Source organism: Nerophis lumbriciformis, linkage group LG16 (assembly GCF_033978685.3).
Source record: "Nerophis lumbriciformis linkage group LG16, RoL_Nlum_v2.1, whole genome shotgun sequence".
Lineage (NCBI taxonomy): Eukaryota > Metazoa > Chordata > Actinopteri > Syngnathiformes > Syngnathidae > Nerophis > Nerophis lumbriciformis.
Window position 1 is genome coordinate 23782989 of NC_084563.2, and position 21573 is coordinate 23804561.

General features: G+C 41.1%; 1 protein-coding gene across 1 annotated transcript; it reads left to right on the plus strand.

The window, feature by feature from the left end:
* Positions 1-479: 479 nt before the first annotated feature.
* rnf4 (ring finger protein 4) lies at positions 480-19619 on the plus strand. The gene is made up of 8 exons (XM_061976814.2): positions 480-702; positions 6141-6175; positions 13475-13658; positions 13738-13820; positions 14830-14842; positions 14915-15035; positions 19303-19354; positions 19418-19619. Exons 2-8 carry the CDS (start codon positions 6164-6166, stop codon positions 19565-19567), a joined length of 615 nt encoding a protein of 204 aa, XP_061832798.1. The 5' UTR covers positions 480-702; positions 6141-6163; the 3' UTR covers positions 19568-19619.
* Positions 19620-21573: the final 1954 nt, after the last annotated feature.

Sequence of the window (21573 nt, forward strand, 5' to 3'; positions counted from 1 at the left end):
TCTTTGCTGTTGTCCAGCATTCTGTTTTTGTTTACTTTGCATCCAGTTCAGTTTTAGTTTTGTTCTGCATAGCCATCCCTAAGCTTCAATACCTTTTCTTAGGGGCACTAACCTTTTGTTTATTTTTGGTTTAAGCATTAGATACCTTTTTACCTGCACACTGCCTCCCGCTGTTCCCGACATCTACAAAGCAATTAGCTACCGGCTACCACCTACCACCGACACTCAACAACAACACATCATTTGCAGACTATAATTACTGGTTTGCAAAAAAAATATTTTTAACCCAAATAGGTGAAATTAGATAATCCCCCACGGCACACCAGACTGTATCTCACGGCACGCTAGTGTGCCGCGGCACAGTGGTTGAAAAACATTGGAGTAGGGATCCACCTCGGTCCACACTCCATTACAGTAGGTGGCGGTAATGCACACCACAAGGTTGCTTGCCAACCGCCATAAAAATCAAAAGAAGAAGAAGAAGGAGAAGACCGACACACAGGTACCCGGATGTTGCTAACAGAAGCATTACCTGCTAGCTGTAGCGCCGGAGAGTACACCGCTAAGTTAATATATTTGGAATTTTAATGTCGGACTGTCTGCGTTTAATAGTCGAATTAAACCAGACAGTCGCCAAGTAGCCGAAGAGAGAGAGCACGGAGGGTTAGCCAATTTTGACCAAGGAGAGAGGAAGCGCTAATGGTAAGCAATGGCGGCTAAGTGCTAACTTTTGCGATTTGAAAGTTGTCTTTTCCCTCCCAGCGACTCGAACAACAAGATTCAAGTTCAGTAAAAGTCGATCTCCGATCAGTTGGCGTCGAACCGCTGCGACCGTCTATAGTAGGAATATGTGTTAGCTTCATGCTAATGACAGGGCTTGCTATAACTCCCCCTAAAAAGGGACACCTTGCAGGGCTGCTCCACCTCAGTTTCAATGATTGTCATTCACCCACTAGGTGTGGTGAGATTATTCTCTGCATTTGACCCATCACCCTTGATCACCCCCTGGGAGGTGAGGGGAGCAGTGGGCAGCAGCGGTGGCCGCTCCCGGGAATCATTTATATGTGCAAACATTACAGCTGCACCACTATTCGGAAGAGTCAATTTGCATTAATGAAACCTTGGATTCTATGCCCTAATGGCTGACAATCCACACAAACATAGTTTTATACTGTTGGATGTGCAGGTTTTGGGAAAATACAAGTTGGTAGTAATGCAATTGTTCAATGATCAATGTTTTTGTGCAAAGTAAAAAAAAAAAATAAACAGACAAATACATTCCTAAATTAACCTAACAGAATAACAATAAACCTGTTTCTTAAAACAGACATACAGTAGTGGTCAAAAGTTTACATACACTTGTAAAGAACATAATGTCATGGCTGTCTTGAGTTTCCAATAGTGATGGGTTGATGAGGCGTCATGAAGCGTTTCGACACTTTGCAAAACTGTATTGATACTGTGTCGATACTGTGTCACTAAATACTGACATCTCTGGACATTAAAAATCCCTTCAGGCAACCTATGGACCGACTCAACTGACACTGATTTTATGACCTAGTACAGGGGTAGGGAACCTATGGCTCTCGAGCCAGATGTGGCTCTTTTGATGACTGCATCTGGCTCTCAGATAAATCTTAGCTGACATTGCTTAACATAAGTAAGGAATAATTCCGCTGGTAATCACAGTGTTAAAAATAACGTTCAAAATATAAAACATTCTCATGCATTTTAATCCATCCATCTGTTTTCTACCGCACCTGTTCAAGAAGTTAATGGTAACAAGTATTTTATTTGTTATTGGTTAGCTTCAGAATAACAATGTTATTAAAAAGAAAAAGAGACTTATTATAGTCTAAAAATGTTGGTCTTACTTAAAAATGCACGCATTTAGTTGTATTCAGTGTTAAAAAATATTATATGACTCTCATGGAAATACATTTTAAAATATTTGGCTTTCATGGCTTTCTCAACCAAAAAGGTTCCCGACCCCTGACCTAGTATACACAATAATATAAACCAAGTCATTGTATTTCATTTCGGATTATTTAATATTTTCATTTAAATAAAAATATATTTTTATCTTTTTTAGATACAGTCAATAAATAATGTGACCATGTATCATAACATGGAAATCTAAGAGAGCGTGTTGTGAATGCTTGTGGACTGGGATTTTTATTTTTTTTTTACACATTTTTATTTAAAAAAAACAGTTTTTCCAACGTATTACATTTTAGACGATTTCTCTTCTTAGTTATTATTTCTCCGGCTGTAGAAAAGACCCGCTCACAGGGCACAGAAGAGGCGTCAGTGCGACACAGTTCGTGGGTCGGTCACGTGACCGAAACAGCTCATGATCGGTCACGTGACTTTCTAAAAGCGGTACGCGCACCGACACAGTGTTTTGCTCTATGAGCTCGACGCATACGCCGATGCATCGGTGTTGCCGGACCCATCACTAGTTTCCAATCATTTCTACAACTCTTATTTTTTTGTGATGGAGCAGTGGTTCTTAACCTGGGTTCGATCAAACCCCAGGGGTTCGGCGGAGGTCAAGACACACCCGACTCATCGTGTAAATAAAAACTTATCCCTATCGGCGTATTACGGATACGGCAACAGCAGAAGTCAGACTGATTTGCAGGTGTGTAATTTGTTGTGAGTTTATGCACTGTGTTGGTTTTGTTGTTTGAACAAGGTGATGTTCATGCACGGTTCATTTTGTGCACCAGTAAAAAACATGGTAACACTTTAGTATGGGGAACATATTCACCATTAATTAGTTGCTTATTAACATGCAAATTAGTAACATATTGGCTCTTAACTAGTCATTATTTGGTACATTCGGCATGGCCTTATTATAACTCTAACCCTCTAACCCTGGGTAACCCTCTAACCCTGGCCCTAACCCTCTAACCCTAACCAAATAACTCTAAATTAAGTCTTTGTTACTTAGAATATGCTCCCCTAGTGTCCAAAAAACTCAAAATTAAGTCTTTGTTACTTAGAATATGTTCCCCATACTAAAGTGTTACCAAAAACATATAACTTTGTCTTAAATTTGAAAAAAAAAAAAAAACATTTTATTTTTCACTAAAGAAGGGTTCGGTGAATGCGCATATGAAACTGGTGGGGTTGGGTACCTCCAACAAGGTTAAGAACCACTGTTAGAGAGTGATTGGAGCACATACCGTATTTTTCGGACTATAAGTCGCAGTTTTTTTCATAGTGCGACTTATACTCAGGAGCGACTTATGTGTGAAATTATTAACACATTACCGTAAAATATCAAATAATATTATTTAGCTCATTCACGTAAGAGACTAGACGTATAAGATTTCATGGGATTTAGCGATTAGGAGTGACAGATTGTTTGGTAAACGTATAGCATGTTCTATATGTTATAGTTATTTGAATGACTCTTACCATAATATGTTACGTTAACATACCAGGCACGTTCTCAGTTGGTTATTTATGCCTCATATAACGTACACTTATTCAGCCTGTTGTTCATTATTCTTTATTTATTTTAAATTGCCTTTCAAATGTCTATTCTTGGTGTTGGCTTTTATCAAATAAATGTCCCCAGAAAATGCGACTTATACTCCAGTGTGACTTGTATATGTTTTTTTTCCTTCTTTATTATGCATTTTCGACCGATGCGACTTATACTCCGGAGCGACTTATTCTCCGAAAAATACGGTACCGGTACTTGTTGGTCACAAAAAACATTCATGAAGTTTGGTTCTTTTATGAATTTATTATGGGTCTACTGAAAATGTGAGCAAATCTGCTGGGTCAAAAGTATACATACAGCAAGGTAATATTTGCTTACATGTCCCTTGGCAAGTTTCACTGCAATAAGGAGCTTTTGGTAGCCATCCACAAGCTTGTAGTGGAATGTTTGACCACTCCTCTTGACAAAATTGGTGCAGTTCAGCTAAATGTGTTTTTTTTTCTTCTAGGTTTATTTGAAATAGGGACAGATACAGAAAGAAACATAGACATCTTAAACAGTTATCCAATGTATGCATCATAGTGTTACAACACTTGTCCCTAACAACAACACAGATCTAACATCATTAAAATAGAAAAATAAAAAATAGAATAAGGCAAAAATGAGTCGATAATAATGATAATAGAAATAATACAGACAAAGTGCAGACTAGATAAAAAACAATTAGTAAAAACTAAACATGGGAACACGATTGTTGCTCAACTAGCCACAATTTTGTTTGTTTTTTGAAAGTGACAAGTGCAGGTATACTTTTCAAAGTGTCAGGTAAAGAGTTCCATAGTTGTGGTCCTTTTATTGAAAAGGATGTCTAGGCAAAAGATGTTCGATGGAATGGAACGCAACAGTTGCCTTTTGACATTGCTCGGTTGGTAGATCTGTTACCACTTTGCAGTCTTGTAATTAATTGCCTTGCAGAGCAATTGGGGAGCAGAGTTATCCAAACTTTTAAAAACCAGTTTGACTGTAACAAAAGAAAATTGGTAAAACTTAAAATATTGTATTTGGTTCAAATTTGGCAATGATGATATCGTATACTCTTCTTGTCTATACTTTTCTGACATGGACTTGTTTCTTCAGCATTGTCCACATGTTTAGGTCAGGGCTTTGGGAAGGTTATTCTAAAACCTTAATTCTAGCTTGATTTAGCCATTCCTTTACCACTTTTGACGTGTGTTTGGGCTCATTGTCGAGTTGGAACACCCAACTGCGCCCGAGATCCAACCTCCGTGCTGATGATATTAGGTTGTCCTGAAGAATTTGGAGGTAATCCTCCTTTTTCATTGTCCCAGTTTCTCTCTATAAAACACCAGTTCCATTGGCAGCAAAACAGGCCCAGAGCATAATACTACCACCACCATGCTTGACAGTAGGAAAGGTTTTCCTGGGACTAAAGGTCTCACCTTTTCTCCTCCAAACATATTGCTGGGTATTGTGGCCAAACAGCTCAATTTTTGTTTCATCTGGTAATCATTCAATACACCGACAGGAAGTAGTAGTAACACATTACGTTGTAAACGTCAGCTGCTTCAGTTAAAAACTCAATGTGAAAGGAAACTTGGACATTAAAAAAGCAGCGTGGCTCCTCCCACAGGGGGCGGAGCTTGTCAGGCCGCAGCCTTCGTTGTAAAAACAATAAATAAAAAGATTCACTGACATCACATGGACAAAGATAAGACCTTCTGGAGGAAAGTTCTGCGGTCAGATGAAACAAAAATTGAGCTGTTTGGCCACAATACCCAGCAATATGTTTGGAGGCGAAAAGGTGAGGCCTTTAATCCCAGGAACACAATCCCCACTGTCAAGCATGGTGGTGGTAGTATTATGCTCTGGGTCTGTTTTGCTGCCAATGGAACTGGTGTTTTATAGAGAAAAACTGGGACAATGAAAAAGGAGGATTACCTCCAAATTCTTCAGGACAACCTAATATCATCAGCCCGGAGGTTGGGTCTTGGGCGCAGTTGGGTGTTCCAACAGGACAATGACCCCAAACACACGTCAAAAGTGGTAAAGGAATGGCTAAATCAGGCAAGAATTAAGGTTTTAGAATGGCCTTCCCAAAGTCCTGACCTAAACGTGTGGACAGTGCTGAAGAAACTAGTCCATGTCAGAAAACCAACAAAGAACTGCACCAATTTTGTCAAGAGGAGTGGTCAAAAATTCAAGCAGAAGCTTGTGGATGGCTACCAAAAGCTCCTTATTGCAGTGAAACTTGCCAAGGGACATGTAAGCAAATATTAACATTGCTGTATGTATACTTTTGACCCAGCACATTTGCTCACATTTTCAGTAGACCCATAATAAATTCCTAAAAGAACCAAACTTCATGAATGTTTTTTGTGACCAACAAGTATGTGCTCCAATTATTCTATCACAAAAAAACAAGAGTTCTAGAAATGATTGGAAACTCAAGACAGCCATGACATTATGTTCTTTACAAGTGTATGTACACTTTTGACCACGACTGTATGTCCTGCTTAGCATGCATTTAGTGTGTAGCTTTATGATAAAGGCTCTCCAACTTATGAAAACTACTTTGACAAAAAGAAAAGTGAGGTGAGATATTGGTGTTAACGAAGGCCTGGCTTTACTAATTAATGTGTGAAAATGTCTCCTGTCTCCTCAGTGTGTCCTGCTGCGGTCTCTGCTATGAGCAACACTGTAAGTTATTCTCACTCTCACTTGTTTCTCAAAGACAAAAAGAACTGTCTGCCTTGTCGTCAAAGTGAAAGTAAATAGGGCTAAATGTTGTTTGTGGAAGTGAGTGGTTAGGCACTAAAGTGTAGTGCGGGCTGCAAGCTCATTTAAAAAAAAATATATATATATATATTGTCCCATGTCGGTTTTAAAAAAATAAAATGTATTTTAATATTACGTTCAAGAACCACCAGCAATGCTGATAATCCACGAAACGTACCAATCTTCTCTTCTGCACAATTCATCGACAACGATTCGACATTGCGGTTTTGATTACTGTAATATAACGTACAGCATTTTCTTGACCATAGGGCGCACCGGATTATAAGGCGCACTGCTGATGAATGGTCTATTTAAAAAAAAACAAAAAAAAACTTTTTTCATATGTAAGGCGCACCGGATTATAGGGCGCATTAAAGGAGTCATATTATTATTTTTTCTAAATGTAAAACACTTCCTTGTGGTCTACATAACATGTAATGGTGGTTCTTTGGTCAAAATGTTGCAAAGATGATGTTTTACAGATCATCTTCAAGCCACTTTCAAAAAGTCGCTTCCAGATGCGCCATTTTGTGGGCAGTCTTATTTACGGGGCTCACCTTCGGCAGCGTCTTCTCCCCGTCATCTTTGTTGTCAAAAGATGGAGCTAACTGTTTTAATGACATTCAGACTTTACTTCAATCAATAACGGAGCAGTATCTCCTCATCCGGGAAACAACACCGGAAATGTGTCCTGTGAAAAAACGTCCGACCGGAACTCTCTAATAACTAAAGTTCCTTGGGTGAATAATGTAAACTCACTACACCGGTATGTTTTAGTGCTTTCATGGCGAGTTTACTGACAGATATAAGTAAGAACTTTACACTACTTTATATTAGAAATGGCAACAGCGGAGGATGAATGTCCCATAACAAGAGGATAGAGAAAAAGAAGAAGCTTATCAACTACGGTGTCGTCACGGACTACAAAGGCGGACACACGCAATTTTTCAGGATTTATGCACATCCCAAATACAGTTTAGCAGGTACCAGAAGGTAAGAAAAGTTGCTTTTGCATAATATTGCAAAACAAAACACCAGATAATATGTCTTACCTTATACACACACCATAATAATACTAGTATGTTGAAGCACAGTACAATCCACCAAGCGGTGCGGCTTCATAGCTTACCAAAGTCGTACTAAAACATTTTGATAGGTTTTTGAGCGCCGTGTGTAATGTTCTGTATTTTCAATGGAACATATAAAATGTTGGTGTTGTTTACTTGAGTCATATTGCCATCATATTCCAGTCTACACGTATCTCTTATGTTTGACTGCCATCTACTGGTCACACTTATCATTACACCATGTACCAAATGAAATTGCTTTGAGGTCGGTAAGCAAAACCAGAGTTATTACGTACATTAGGCGCACCGGGTTATAAGGCGCACTGTCGAGTTTTGAGGGGGGAAAAGGGATTTTAAGTGCGCCTTATAGTCCGGAAAATACGGTGAGTTTAGTTTTTTTTCTCTCCTGCATTTTCGAATTGAATCGCCAAGGCCTGCGTCCTGGCCAATCAAAAGCGGGTACAGGAAGCAACAAGTATGCAGTCGGTGTGCCAATAACTAACACCACTTGCGTTGTATTACTGCAAAAATATTTAATGGTGGCTACTTGTCCTAAAAAGTTTTGTCATCACATTGAATTAAAAGCAGGCTGTAAAGTGACAGCATGCTGACTTGTCAATGAAGCACTACAATTGTGTATTAGATGTGAGAGGTGTGGCTCATGTTTATTTTTGTTGACCAAACTGTTGCAGTGCACACTACATGGTGTTGTTAGAGAAGAAAAAAGCTTGTTTGTAGGTCAAACTGCTTTGGGTTTTAAGTTGATATTAAAAAGTAAACACCATGGTGTTTTTACGTTAAGTTATTACTGGTACATAAAAACGAAGTTCATGTGACATTGCACTTTGAATGTTTTGCGGTGCGTAGGTAATTAGTTTGACATATTTCTGCTCAAACTATATTACTAACTTATTATTTTGGCCATAATCGTGCAGCCCTACCGACTATTAGAGGTGGGGAAAATGATGTATTCTCTGAGGCATCACGATTAGAACCTGGGCGATTCATGAATTGATGGACAAATGTTGAAATATTGATTATTTAAGTATGTTGAATAAAGTAATACAGACTGTTCCAAAATTTGGCATTAATGCTAATGTTATTGAAACGATAGTTCTAGGTTTGGTTCTAACTAACGTTGTGTGTTCGCTGGATAAGCGCGGTCACACATGGAGGAGGAGCGGACAAGCTATGCTAGCCAAGGCGCTAAGCTAGTTTGAACGTAAAATTGTGAAAAAGGGAAGAATACGTTTTTGTACACTTCAACAGAAGGCTAACAGGAACCGTGTTACAGCAGAGAGTAACCAGCTAAGAGTTAATTAGCAATTGATTAGTAAGTCGTGAGTTGGGATGGAAATTTATACGATTTTTCCGTTTCCGAATTTACTTTCGATACTGCTTCATGATTCGGTTCTCTTATCGATTCCTATTTGGGGAAAAAAACAAAAGGTGGATTATCATCGATTTTGTTTAGTTTAGAGCTAACATGACCTCAAAAAGCTAACAGTGAGGTCTTAAAAGACATGTAGCATAGAAAAAAATTACTTTGGAAAATTAATGAGAAATAAACATTCTTCTGTAGAATTTAACAAAATGAAACAAGTGGAAATTACGCAAGAATGTAACATTTAGTTTCATTTTTAAAACTTGTAAGAATCTCTTAATTGTCCTAGAAAATATACTGGTGGAATTCAAAATATTAGAATGTTTTGTTTAGATTTAAAAAGTGAATATAACACGCAACTTTGGATGTATCAAGCCTCATTTTGATATGATGTTGATTGTGGCTTACAGCTTATGAAAACCTTGAATTAAAAGCCTCAAAAAATGTGGGCTTTTCACAAACTGTAATCAATGATCAGGATTATAATAAAGGCTTGACATATCTCACTTTGCAAGAATTTATATCACATTTTAGTTTCACATATGAAGTTGAATTGCTGACATGCATGGACATTACCACGATATTCAAATTTTATGAGTTTCACCTATATAGTGGAAATGGCTGAGTGAAAATGTGGTTGCAGGAAAACATGCGACTTTTCTCCGACGACGATTGAACATTCTCACCTCTTGAAAATCAGGAGCACTATGGCAAACTAGTTCGAGCTTTTGACCACAAACTTAACTTAACATGAACTGGAGCTAGTTAGTACATACAATCAGAATATGTTGCTCATCTAAACTACAAAGTATTCATTTTAATTGAACAAATAATAGTGTTATCATCGTAGGCGTCGAGTTAGTACCTGTTGTATTTGAGACAGATGACGTGCTAGCATTACTGCTTTGTTTCAGCATATTGCTCTTATGTCCTCCTCTTGATGAAGTAACAATCTTGCAATTATTACAAGTAGTGCTGTTGCAATCCCTTCTTTTAAAATGTAGCCAATTTAGAGCGTTTCTTCTGCCCGGGCCCCGCCATTTTGCTGTCTGACGTCACAACGGACTTTGCGTAAAACAGGTCATTTTGGAATTTCCAGAAAACCGGGAATTAAAAAAAATATAGATAATATCACAATTGTTCTAAATGATGTGAATGGGTTGGTGTTAGAATTTTTTGAGTCGGTCGAGAAATGTTGACACTTTGTAATTGAGAATTGGTATTTTGGAATTCCTGGATTTTCGGGATAAACAGGAATTTTTACGAAAAGAAAGATAGGTACCTTTGATATCCCAACTGAGAGGAATGTTTTGATGGTGACATGGTTGGAATGGATTGAAAAATGTAGAAGGAGAAGAAAGCCGAAATAAAAAGGGGTGGAAATAGGGCTTTAAAAAACAGGAATTCTGAGAATTCCTGGAAATTTGGGAATTGGTCATTTTAATCGCCCGGGATGAGTGGAGTGTGTGGATTAGTGGAACGGTTCGAATCCGGCGAGAAATGTAGGAATTGTGCAAGTTTGAAAATTGGACCATTCATTTTCAATGGGAAAAATGTCCCGAAAAACAAGGAATTCCGGATAATCTGGGTAAAAACTAGTAAGCCATCGATTCCTGGCCGAGCCGAACATTTTGATACTTAAACGGTTCCAATCGGATGAAAACTGGGGTAGTTGAAAGCCGGCATAGATGATTTTGTGATGTAGAAGAGTGTCAAACTCATTTTAGCTCAGGTGCCACATGAAGGAAAATCGATTTCCAAGTAGGCCGGACTGGTAAAATCGTGACATGATGATAATGTTCGTCAGTCAAATATGCCGAATTGAGTCTGGCAGAGTTTTAAAGTGCTCCCACTGGTGTTGATTTTTATTCTATCAGAAGATTAAATGAAAATTAATTTAAAAATGAAATTACAAGATGTTATGAATAGTTAATTTACTAATTTTCCTCAACTGATGTACTAACATCCTGTGGTTTATTCTTTTCGTATGTAGCATCATCTACAACAAAACCTGTGCATTTGGACTCATTTCATGAATCACACATGAAGTTAGAAGGGGATACATATTATTTTAGCATATTTATGTGCGCCCAGAAAATGTGTCCCTTTTACCAACAACATCTTTAACAACTTAACAATCCTATCGCTAATAAGCAGCGAAGGAATCAATAAAGTACTATCTATCTATCTAAGTACGTGGTGTCCAAACACGGAAGTATTGCCTCGAGCTTAAACACCGCCCATCCTCTGAAGTCATGCGTGCTCTTGGGGCACGGATACATCCATCCATCCATCCATTTTCTACCGCTTATTCCCTTTTGGGGTCGCGGGGGGCACTGGAGCCTATCTCAGCTACAATCGGGCGGAAGGCGGGGTACACCCTGGACAAGTCGCCATCTCTTCGCAGGGCCGGCACGGATACAGAGAATTGCTATTGCAACACCCAGTGGACACATTTAGAACAGCAGTTTCTTTCATTGAAATATTTCAGCTGATTTTTATTCTTACCATATTTTTCGGGCTATAAGGCGCACTTAAAATCTTTGAATTTTCTCAAAACTCGACAGTGGGCCTTATAACCTACCGTATTTTTCGGAGTATAAGTCGCTCCGGAGTATAAGTCGCACTGGCTGAAAATGCATAATAAAGAAGGAAAAAAACATATATAAGTTGCACTGGAGTATAAGTCGCATTTTTGGGGGAAATGTATTTGATAAAACCCAACACCAAGAATATATACCGGTATATATAGCTCGGTTGGTAGAGCGGCCGTGCCAGCAACTTGAGGGTTGCAGGTTCGATCCCCACTTCCGCCATCCTAGTCACTGCTGTTGTGTCCTTGGGCAAGACACTTTACCCACCTGCTCCCAGTGCCACCCACACTGGTTTAAATGTAACTTAGATATTGGGTTTCACTATGTAAAGCGCTTTGAGTCACTAGAGAAAAGCGCTATATAAATATAATTCACTTCACTTCCACTGAATAAGTGTACGTTATCCATCCATCCATTTTCTACCGCTTGTCCCTTTTGGGGTCGCGGGGGGTATCTCAGCTGCATTCGGGCGGAAGGCGGGTTACACCCTGGACAAGTCGCCACCTCATCGCAGAAGTGTACGTTATATGAGGCATAAATAACCAATTGAGAACGTGCCTGGTATGCTAACGTAACATATTATGGTAAGAGTCATTCAAATAACTAACATATAGAACATGCTATACGTTTACCAAACAATCTGTCACTCCTAATCGCTAAATCCCATGAAATCTTATACGTCTAGTCTCTTACGTGAATGAGCTAAATAATATTATTTGATATTTTACGGTAATGTGTTAATAATTTCACACATAAGTCGCTCCTGAGTACAAGTCGCACCCCCGGCCAAACTATGAAAAAAAACTGCGACTTATAGTCCGAAAAATACGGTAATGCGCCTAATGTACGGATATGATGGCAGTCACACATAATAGATACGTGTAGACTGCAATATAACTCAAGTAAACATCACCAAAATGTTATATGTTCCATTGAAAATATAGAACTTTACACACGGTTCTCAAAAATCTATCAATGTTTTAGTACGACTTTGGTAAGCTATGAAGCCGCACCACTTGATGAATTGTACTGTGCTTCAACATAGGAGTATTATTATGGTGTGTGTATAAGGTAAGACATATTATCTGGCGTTTTGTTTCGCAATATTATGCAAAAGCAACTTTTCTTACCTTCTGGTACCTGCTGATGTGTATTTGGGATCTGCATAAATCCTGAAAATTTGCGCGCTTCCGCCTTTGTAGTCGGTGCCGACCCGTAGTCGATAAGCTTCTTTTTTTTCTCTATCTTCTTGTTATGGGACATTCATCCTCTGCTGTTGCCATTTCTAATATAAATTAGTTTAAAGTTCTTACTTATATCTGTCAGTAAACTTGCCATGAAAGCGCTAAAACATACCGGTGTAGTGAGTTTACATTATTCACCCAAGGAACTTTAGTTAGAGAGTTCCGGTCGGACGGTTTTTCACGGGACACATTTCCGGTGTGGTTGTTTCCGGATGAGGAGATGCTGCTCCGTTATTGATTGAAGTAAAGTCTGAATGTCATTAAAACAGTTAGCTCCATCTTTTGACACTTCTTCCACTCCCGTCCTTGCACGCTACAACAAAGATGACAGGGAGAAGACGCTGTCGAAGGTGAGCCACGTAAATAAGACCGCCCACAAAACGGCGCATCCGGAAGCGACTGTCAGAAAGCGGCTTGATGATGTTCTGTAAAACATCATCTATGCAACATTTTGACCAAAGAACCACCATTACATGTTATGTAGACCACAAGGAAGTCTTTTACATTTAGAACATTTTTTTTATAATATGACTCCTTTTAATGCGCCTTATAATCCGGTGTGCCTTTTGTATCAAAATAGACCTGACTAGACCCGCTCATCGGCAGTGCGCCTTATAATCCGGTGCGCCCTATGGTCCAGAAAATACATTTGAAAGTACGTTTGACACCCCTGGTGAGAATCTTATATGTATTCACACAGTTACTCAATAACTAATAACGATTTGTTTTTAAATCTACATAAAACACTTGTTTAGCACTGTTAAAGTACATATATGCCTCTTTGCCAATTAAATGAATCATGACCTCATAAATAGTTTGTGTGTGTGTGTGTGTGTGTGTGTGTGTTTGTGTGTGTGTGTGTGTGTGTGTGTGTGTGTGTGTGTGTGTGTGTGTGTGTGTGTGTGTGTGTGTGTGTGTGTGCGCGCATCAAGACCCCAAGGACGAGGCGCGCCAAACCCAGTGGTGCTAATAATGCTCGGAGGAGGGGGAGTTCCAGCACACGGGCAAAAGCCAGTGGAGCAGCAAGGAGAACGAGTCCGAGAGCCGCCGCCGTCCTGACTCCGCCCACTGCGGCGATTGACGTGACGGACACCATGGAGGACACCATGGAGGACAGTGAGTGCTGATCAGCAATGAATGGGGTGTCGAGTCAGTTGTCGTGTGTGGTCAGCGATCAACAAGACGTTTGTTGCAGGTGTGGATGAGGTGGTGGATCTGACGTGCGAGGCATCAGAAGCGTCGACTGTTGTAGACCTGACCAACAACGACTCTGTGCTGGTGAACACACACACACACACACACACACACACACATGCTTGTATTTGTTGCCTTCTTGAGACCTCTGAAAAATGCCTACCTCTTTAGGACCACCCTAATTTTGATAGATTTCACCACCAGGGAAATGAGATCTCTATTTTTATTTTTTTGTAATGTGCTTAAGGTCGATGACAAAGGAGTCACGGACCACAGATGGCCCCTGTGCCGCACTTTGGGCAACACAACTGTAGAAGCTAACTGTTAATGGCCACTATAGTCTTAGTACCGTAGTGTATTTGTTCCTCCTATGGTCACATGTGGGACGCGGGTTGTCTTACGTCAGCACCAGAAGTCGTAAAATCAGCTGTTCACCTGGCGGTTTTTTGGGGGGATGAATAGGGAAGTCCTTCTTTAGCTTCTTTCATCATATATTACTGCCTTTGCCCCCGTCCATGTTTACTTTTGTATGCACATTAAATCAACCAAAAATCCTGACTTTGGAGCAATATTCATGGACTCTAGTATTTGGCTCTCTAGTAGATGCAATGGTTTTCTGTATTAGGACCGTGATTTCGGTCCTAACTTGTTCGTAAATCCTCATATGGACAGTACTTTTCCTTGTTGATGTCTCAAGAAGGGTAGAAATACAACACACACACACACACACACACACACACTCACACACACACACACACACACACACACACACACACACACACACACACACACATAGCATTCTTACTGTTCAGTGTACCGGTAGCTGATTTTCTATCCACAAAAACTCTAGTCTTTACAATGCTAGCTGTTAGCTTGGTGGCATTCCATAATGCCAAGAAGTAGGATTTTTTTCACTTTTCTACTGTAATCACGCTGAAGTTGTGCGTCCAAGTTGTTCACCCGACTTTTGACTTCCAGCAGCACTTTTATCAGCAGTCTTTAACGCAGCATTAGCTTAGCCTGCTAGCGCTCCAGTGAAACAAACTCTTCTTTTTCCCGCGCTTCGTCTCACCTGGCCGCCGTGCTGCCCCAGCTGGTGGAAGAAGGTACAAAACGTCCCTTAGCTGGACTCGGTGCACACGCTGACGTGACTTGACGCCACCCCTGTCCTCCATTAGGTCCTCAGAACAGGAGAAACGCTTCGGGTGAGAGTTACGTGCTCAGCAGTGACGATGAAGACTCGCCTGCTGGTGCCGGTGATGCCATGATGTCCTCGCTACAGGCTGAGCGCTCTGCCAGGTGATATTCATGTCCCTAATAGAAAACACAAGTCAATTCCAGCTTATAGACGTGTCCTCGGTCTGGATACAAGCCAGATCTAGCTAATGTACATGTGCCCGGTCTGGATAAAAGTCAGATTCAGCTAATACACATGTCTCTGGTCTAGATACAAGTCAGATCCAGCTAATAGACATGTTCCTGGTCTGGATACAAGTCAGATCCAGCTAATCTACATGTGCCCGGTCTGGATAAAAGTCAGATTCAGCTAATACACATGTCTCTGGTCTAGATACAAGTCCGATCTAGCTAATAGACGTGTCCATGGTCTGGATACAAGTCAGATCCAGCTAATAGACATGTTCCTGGTCTGGATACAAGTCAGATCCAGCTAATCTACATGTCCCAGGTCTGGATACAAGTCAGATCCAGCCAATATGCATGTCCCAGGTCTGGATAAAAGTCAGATCTAGCTAATAGACGTGTCCATGGTCTGGATACAAGTTAGATCCAGCTAATATACGTGTCCCAGGTCTGGATACAAGTCAGATCTAGCTAATATATACGTGTTCCTGGTCTGGATACAAGTCAGATACAGCTAATATACATGTCCCAGGTCTGGATACAAGTCAGATCCAGCTAATATACGTGTCCTAGGTCTGGAGAAAAGTCAGATCCAGCTAACAGACGTGTGCCAGGACTGGATGCAAGTCAGATCCAGCCAATATACGTGTCCCTGGTCTGGATACAAGTCAGATCTAGTTAATGGTTGTGTGCCTGGTCTGGGTACAAATCAGGTCTAGTTAATGGTTGTGTCCCTGGTCTTGGTAAAAGTCAGGTCTAGTTAATGGTTGTGTCCCTTGTCGGTAATAGTCAGGTCTAGTTAATGATTGTGTCCCCGGTCTGGGTAAAAGTCAGGTCTAGTTAATGGTTGTGTCCCTGGTCTGGGTAAAAGTCAGGTCTAGTTAATGGTTATGTCCCTGGCCTGGGTAAAAGTCAGGTCTAGTTAATGGTTGTGTCCCTGGTCTGGATACAATTCCGATCCAGCAACTACACGTGTCCCAGGTCTGGATACAAGTCAGATCCAGCTAATAAACGTGTCCCAGGTCTGGATACAAGTCAGATCTAGCTAATATGTACGTGTTCCTGGTCTGGATACAAGTCAGATCCAGCTAATATACATGTCCCAGGTCTGGATACAAGTCAAATCCAGCTAATATACGTGTCCTAGGTGTGGAGAAAAGTCAGATCCGGCTAATAGACGTGTCCCAGGACTGGATACAAGTCAGATCCAGCCAATATATGTGTCCCAGGTCTGCATACAAGTCAGATCCAGCTAATATACGTGCCCCTGGTCTGGATACAAGTCAGATCTAGCTAATAGACGTGTCCCAGGTCTGAATAAAAGTCAGATCTAGCTAATATACGTGTCCCAGGTCTGGATACAAGTCAGATCCAGCTAATATACGTGTCCCTGGTCTGGATACAAGTCAGATCTAGTTTATGGTTGTGTTCCTGGTCTCGGTACAAATCAGGTCTAGTTAATGGTTGTGTCCCTGGTCTTAAATGGTAAATGGGTTATACTTTTATAGTGCTTTTCTACCTTGAAGGGTCAGGGTTAGGGTTAGGGTTAGGGTTAAAACGAGAAAGAGCCATCAATCTGTCAATCCTTTCCGTGTCCGGGCCAGGACACGGAAAGGAGGCTGTGCGAGACTTTATCAACGTTACCGGGGTCGACGAGGAAAGGGCCCGCTTTTTCTTAGAGTCCACCAGTTGGAATAATAATAATAATGTCAAAGCACTTTGACACTATTTCCACATTCACCCATTCACACACACACATTCACACACTGATGGCGGGAGCTGCCATGCAAGGCCCTAACCACGACCCATCAGGAGCAAGGGTGAAGTGTCTTGCTCAAGGACACAACGGATGTGACGAGGTTGGTAGAAGCTGGGGATCGAACCAGGAACCCTCAGGTTGCTGGCATGGCCACTCTCCCAACTGCGCCAAGCCGTCCCCAGTCTTGGTAAAAGTCATGTCTAGTCAATGGTTGTGTCCCTGGTCTGGGTAAAAGTCAGGTATAGTTAATGGTTGTGTCCCTGGTCTGGATACAATTCAGATCCAGCAAATACACGTGTCCCAGGTCTGGATACAAGTCAGATCCAGCTAATATACGTGTCCCAGGTCTGGATACAAGTCAGATCTAGCTAATATATATGTGTCCCAGGTCTGTATACAAGTCAGATCCAGTTAATATACGTGTCCTAGGTCTGGAGAAAAGTCAGATCCAGCTAATAGACGTGTCCCAGGACTGGATACAAGTCTGATCCAGCTAATAGACGTGTCCCAGGACTGGATACAAGTCTGATCCAGCTAATAGACGTGTCCCAGGTCTGGATACAAGTCAGATCCAGCTAATAAACATGTCCCAGGTCTAAATACAAGTCAGATCCAGCTAATAAACATGTCCCAGGTCTGGATACAAGTCAGATCCAGTTAATATAAGTGTCCCAGGTCTGGATACAAGTCAGATGCAGCTAATATACGTGTCCCAGGTCTGGATACAATTTAGATCCAGCTAATATACGTGTCCCAGGTCTGGATACAATTTAGATCCAGCTAATATACGTGTCCCAGGTCTGGATACAATTTAGATCCAGCCAATATATGTGTCCCAGGTCTGGATACAAGTCAGACCCAGTTAATGGTTGTGTCCCTGGCCTGGGTAAAAGTCAGGACAGTTAATGGTTGTGTGCCTGGTCTGGATACAAGTCAGGTCTAGTTAATTGTTGTGTGCCTGGTCTGGATACAAGTCAGGTCTAGTTAATTGTTGTGTGCCTGGTCTGGATACAAGTCAGGTCTAGTTAATGGTTGTGTGCCTGGTCTGGATACAAGTCAGGTCTAGTTAATTGTTGTGTGCCTGGTCTGGATACAAGTCAGGTCTAGTTAATGGTTGTGTCCCTGGTCTGGATACAAGTCAGGTCTAGCTAATGGTTGTGTTCCTGGTCTGGATACAAGTCAGGTCTAGTTAATGGTTGTGTCCCTGGTCTGGGTAAAAGTCAGGACAGTTAATGGTTGTGTGCCTGGTCTGGATACAAGTCAGGTCTAGTTAATAGTTGTGTCCCTGGTCTGGATACAAGTCAGGTCTAGTTAATAATTGTGTCTGGATGAACAAATATCTAATATTTAAGTCTGTTAAAGTAATACAGATTGTTGTAGAATGTGGAACTAGTGGGACACACATAAAGCAAACCACAGCAGGAGACCAGGAGAAGCCGTGCTAACCGCTAAGCTAGCCTGCATGGAAAGTGTGGAATGGAGCGAGGAGTAACCAGTTAAGTGGAGGAAATGAACAAGTAAATGCATGAAGAAGAGAGAATAATATCCACGCAATGTGACAACACTGAGATACAAGCCAAGTCCAGGTAATAGACTGGTGCCACATAGTAAATACAAGCCAAGTCCAGGTAATAGACTGGTGCCACATAGTAAATACAAGCCAAGTCCAGGTAACAGACTGGTGCCACATAGTAAATACAAGTAAAGTCCAGGAAATAGACTGGTGCCACGTAGTAAGTACAAGTCAAGTCCAGGAAATAGACTGGTGCCACGTAGTAGATACAAGCCAAGTCCAGGAAATAGACTGGTGCCACGTAGTAGATACAAGCCAAAGCCAAGTCCAGGAAATAGACTGGTGCCACATAGTAAATACAAGCCAAGTCCAGGTAATAGACTGGTGCCACATAGTAAATACAAGTGCAGTCCAGGTAATAGACTGGTGCCACATAGTAGATACAAGTGCCGTCCAGGTAATAGACTGGTGCCACATAGTAAATACAGGTGCAGTCCAGGTAATAGACTTGTGCCACATAGTAAATACAAGTAAAGTCCAGGAAATAGACTGGTGCCACGTAGTAGATACAAGTCAAGTCCAGGAAATAGACTGGTGCCACATAGTAGATACAAGCCAAGTCCAGGTAATAGACTGGTGCCACATAGTAAATACAAGTGCAGTCCAGGTAATAGACTGGTGCCACATAGTAGATACAAGTCAAGTCCAGGTAATAGACTGGTGCCACATAGTAGATACAAGTCAAGTACAGGTAATAGACTGGTGCCACATAGTAGATACAAGTCAAGTCCAGGTAATAGACAGGTGCCACATAGTAAATACAAGTCAAGTCCAGGTAATAGACTGGTGCCACATAGTAAATACAAGTCAAGTCCAGGTCGTAGACGTGACCCTAATGACCAGTGAGACAAGTACTTGTCTGTGTCTCCCAGGTGGACTCCAGGAACGATTACCTGTCCAGTCTGTATGGACTCCTACTCAGAGGTGAGACTGGGACACAGGTGCAGGCTCACCTGTGTGCATCTTTAACCTTTGCGGTCCTCACAGATGGTGGACAGCGGCCGCTTGGTGGTCTCTACAAAGTGCGGACATGTCTTCTGCAGCCAGTGCATCCGAGACGCTCTGTCCAGGTCTCACACGTGTCCCACTTGTCGCAAACGCCTCACCCCCCGCCAGTACCACCCCCTCTACATTTGATGTTGTGTCTCTCTTGGGTGTCTTTCTTGTGTGTTCTATGTGCAGGAATAGAAATAAACAATTCATTACTCAAGTCTCTTCCAAGTTGTCATACACAGTTGTGCTCATAAGTTTACATACCTTGGGAGAATTTATGATTTCTTGGCCATTCTTCAGAGAATATGAATGATATCACAAAAACCTTTCTTCCACTCATGCTTAATGGTTGTGTGAAGCTATTTATTGGCAAACAACTGTTTACTCTTTTTAAATCAAAATGACAAAGAAAGTACCCAAATGACCCTGATCAAAGGTTTACATACCCCAGTGATTTTGACCTGATAACATGCACAAAAGTTGACACAAACAGGTTTGAACGGCTAATCAAGGTTCCAATCCTCACCTGTGACCTGTTTGTTTGTAATTAATGTGTGTGTATAAAAGGTCAGTGAGTTTCTGGGCTTCTGACAGACCATTGCATCTTTCATCCAGTGCTGCACAGATGTTTCTGGATTCTGAGTCATGGGGAAGGCAAAATAATTGTCAAAGGATCTGTGAGAAAAGGTAATTGAACTGCATAAAACAGGAAAGGGGTATAAAAAGATATCCAAGGAATTGAGAATGCCAATCAGCAGTGTTCAAACGCTGATTAAGAAGTGGAAAATGAGGGATTCAGGTAGACCAGCAAAGATTTCAGCCACAACTGCCAGGAAAATTGTTCGAGATGCAAAGAAAAATCCACAAATAACTTCAGCTGAAATACAGGACTCTCTGAAAAATTGTGGTGTGGCTGTTTCAAGATGCACAATAAGGAGGCACTTGAAGAAAAATGGGCTGCATGGTCGAGTCGCCAGAAGAAAGCCATCACTCCAAATTACTTTGTTCCAGAAGTTTGAGGCTTGTCTCTGTGCTGTTTATATTTACGTAATTACTTATGCAACTCCACCAACAGACTAAAATATTGATATTTAAGCGTGGAAACACTTTGTATTCACTTCCTAATAACCGAATGACTACTTTTAACAAAATGCATTATTTGGGAATGTTATGAAATGATTGAATGTCTTCAATTAACTACGATTCTGCGACTTTGTCACGTGATTGGAAAACGCTTAGTCATGGTTCGGCATTTCATTGGTCCGTCTGGGCGGGGCTTAACATTTCAGCCAATCAAGTGCCGTGTACTCTCGACGGTGACGCCCATCACGGAAGTAGAATTCAAGTGGGCTTTAAAGGCTGCGTCACAAAGTCAGAACTTTTGGTGGTAGTGGGGGCCCCTAGGGAGATTTTAGGGTGTGTTCGTTCACTTTTGTCTAAAAGCGGCAGATTGGTGGAGCTCAGTGCATACTTAAATGATTTGGCTAGAGCGCCCGCGCCGGTGACCTTTGGGGTCGCCACAGCAGCTGGTCCAATATGGCCAGCACCTGAACACGCTTTTGCTTCTACATTTGAACCAGATGAGCTACAAATACAAACTTGGTGTTTATTTCATGTTTTTTGACAATTAGAAATATGATGGAAAAATCATCTTTATGATTGGGTGTGTCTGGACACCCAATTAGCATATTTCCAAGATGGCGGCTATGTAAAAATTAGGTGTACTTTAACTTTTGATACTTTTGAGAAACTATTTTAGGTTTTTTGAGCATCAGAAACATACTGGAATGATCAGATTTATGATCATTTATTCATTAGAGCACTTTAATTTCCATATTAACAACATAGCCATTATCTACCAAAATGTCTTGCTGAAATAAGCAGGGGCGTCCATGGTAACGTTGCTTGGATGGCAACATATATTGCTCCAAAACCTGTGTGTACCTTTCAGCATTAATGGCACCTTCACAGATGTGTAAGTTACCCATGTCTTGGGCACTAATACACCCCCATACCATCACAGATGCTGGCTTTTCAACTTTGCGCCTATAACAATCTGGATGGTTCTTTTCCTCTTTGGTCCGGAGGACACGACGTCCGCAGCTTCCAAAAACAATTTGAAATGTGGACTCGTCAGACCACAGAACACT

What these genes read in the sequence shown, in the direction of transcription:
- rnf4 (XM_061976814.2), top strand. An exon ending in GGAGGACACCATGGAGGACA is followed by an intron (nt 13,659 to 13,737) that starts GTGAGTGCTGAT and finishes CGTTTGTTGCAG; the next exon opens with GTGTGGATGAGGTGGTGGAT. An exon ending in CAGGCTGAGCGCTCTGCCAG is followed by an intron (nt 15,036 to 19,302) that starts GTGATATTCATG and finishes TGTGTCTCCCAG; the next exon opens with GTGGACTCCAGGAACGATTA.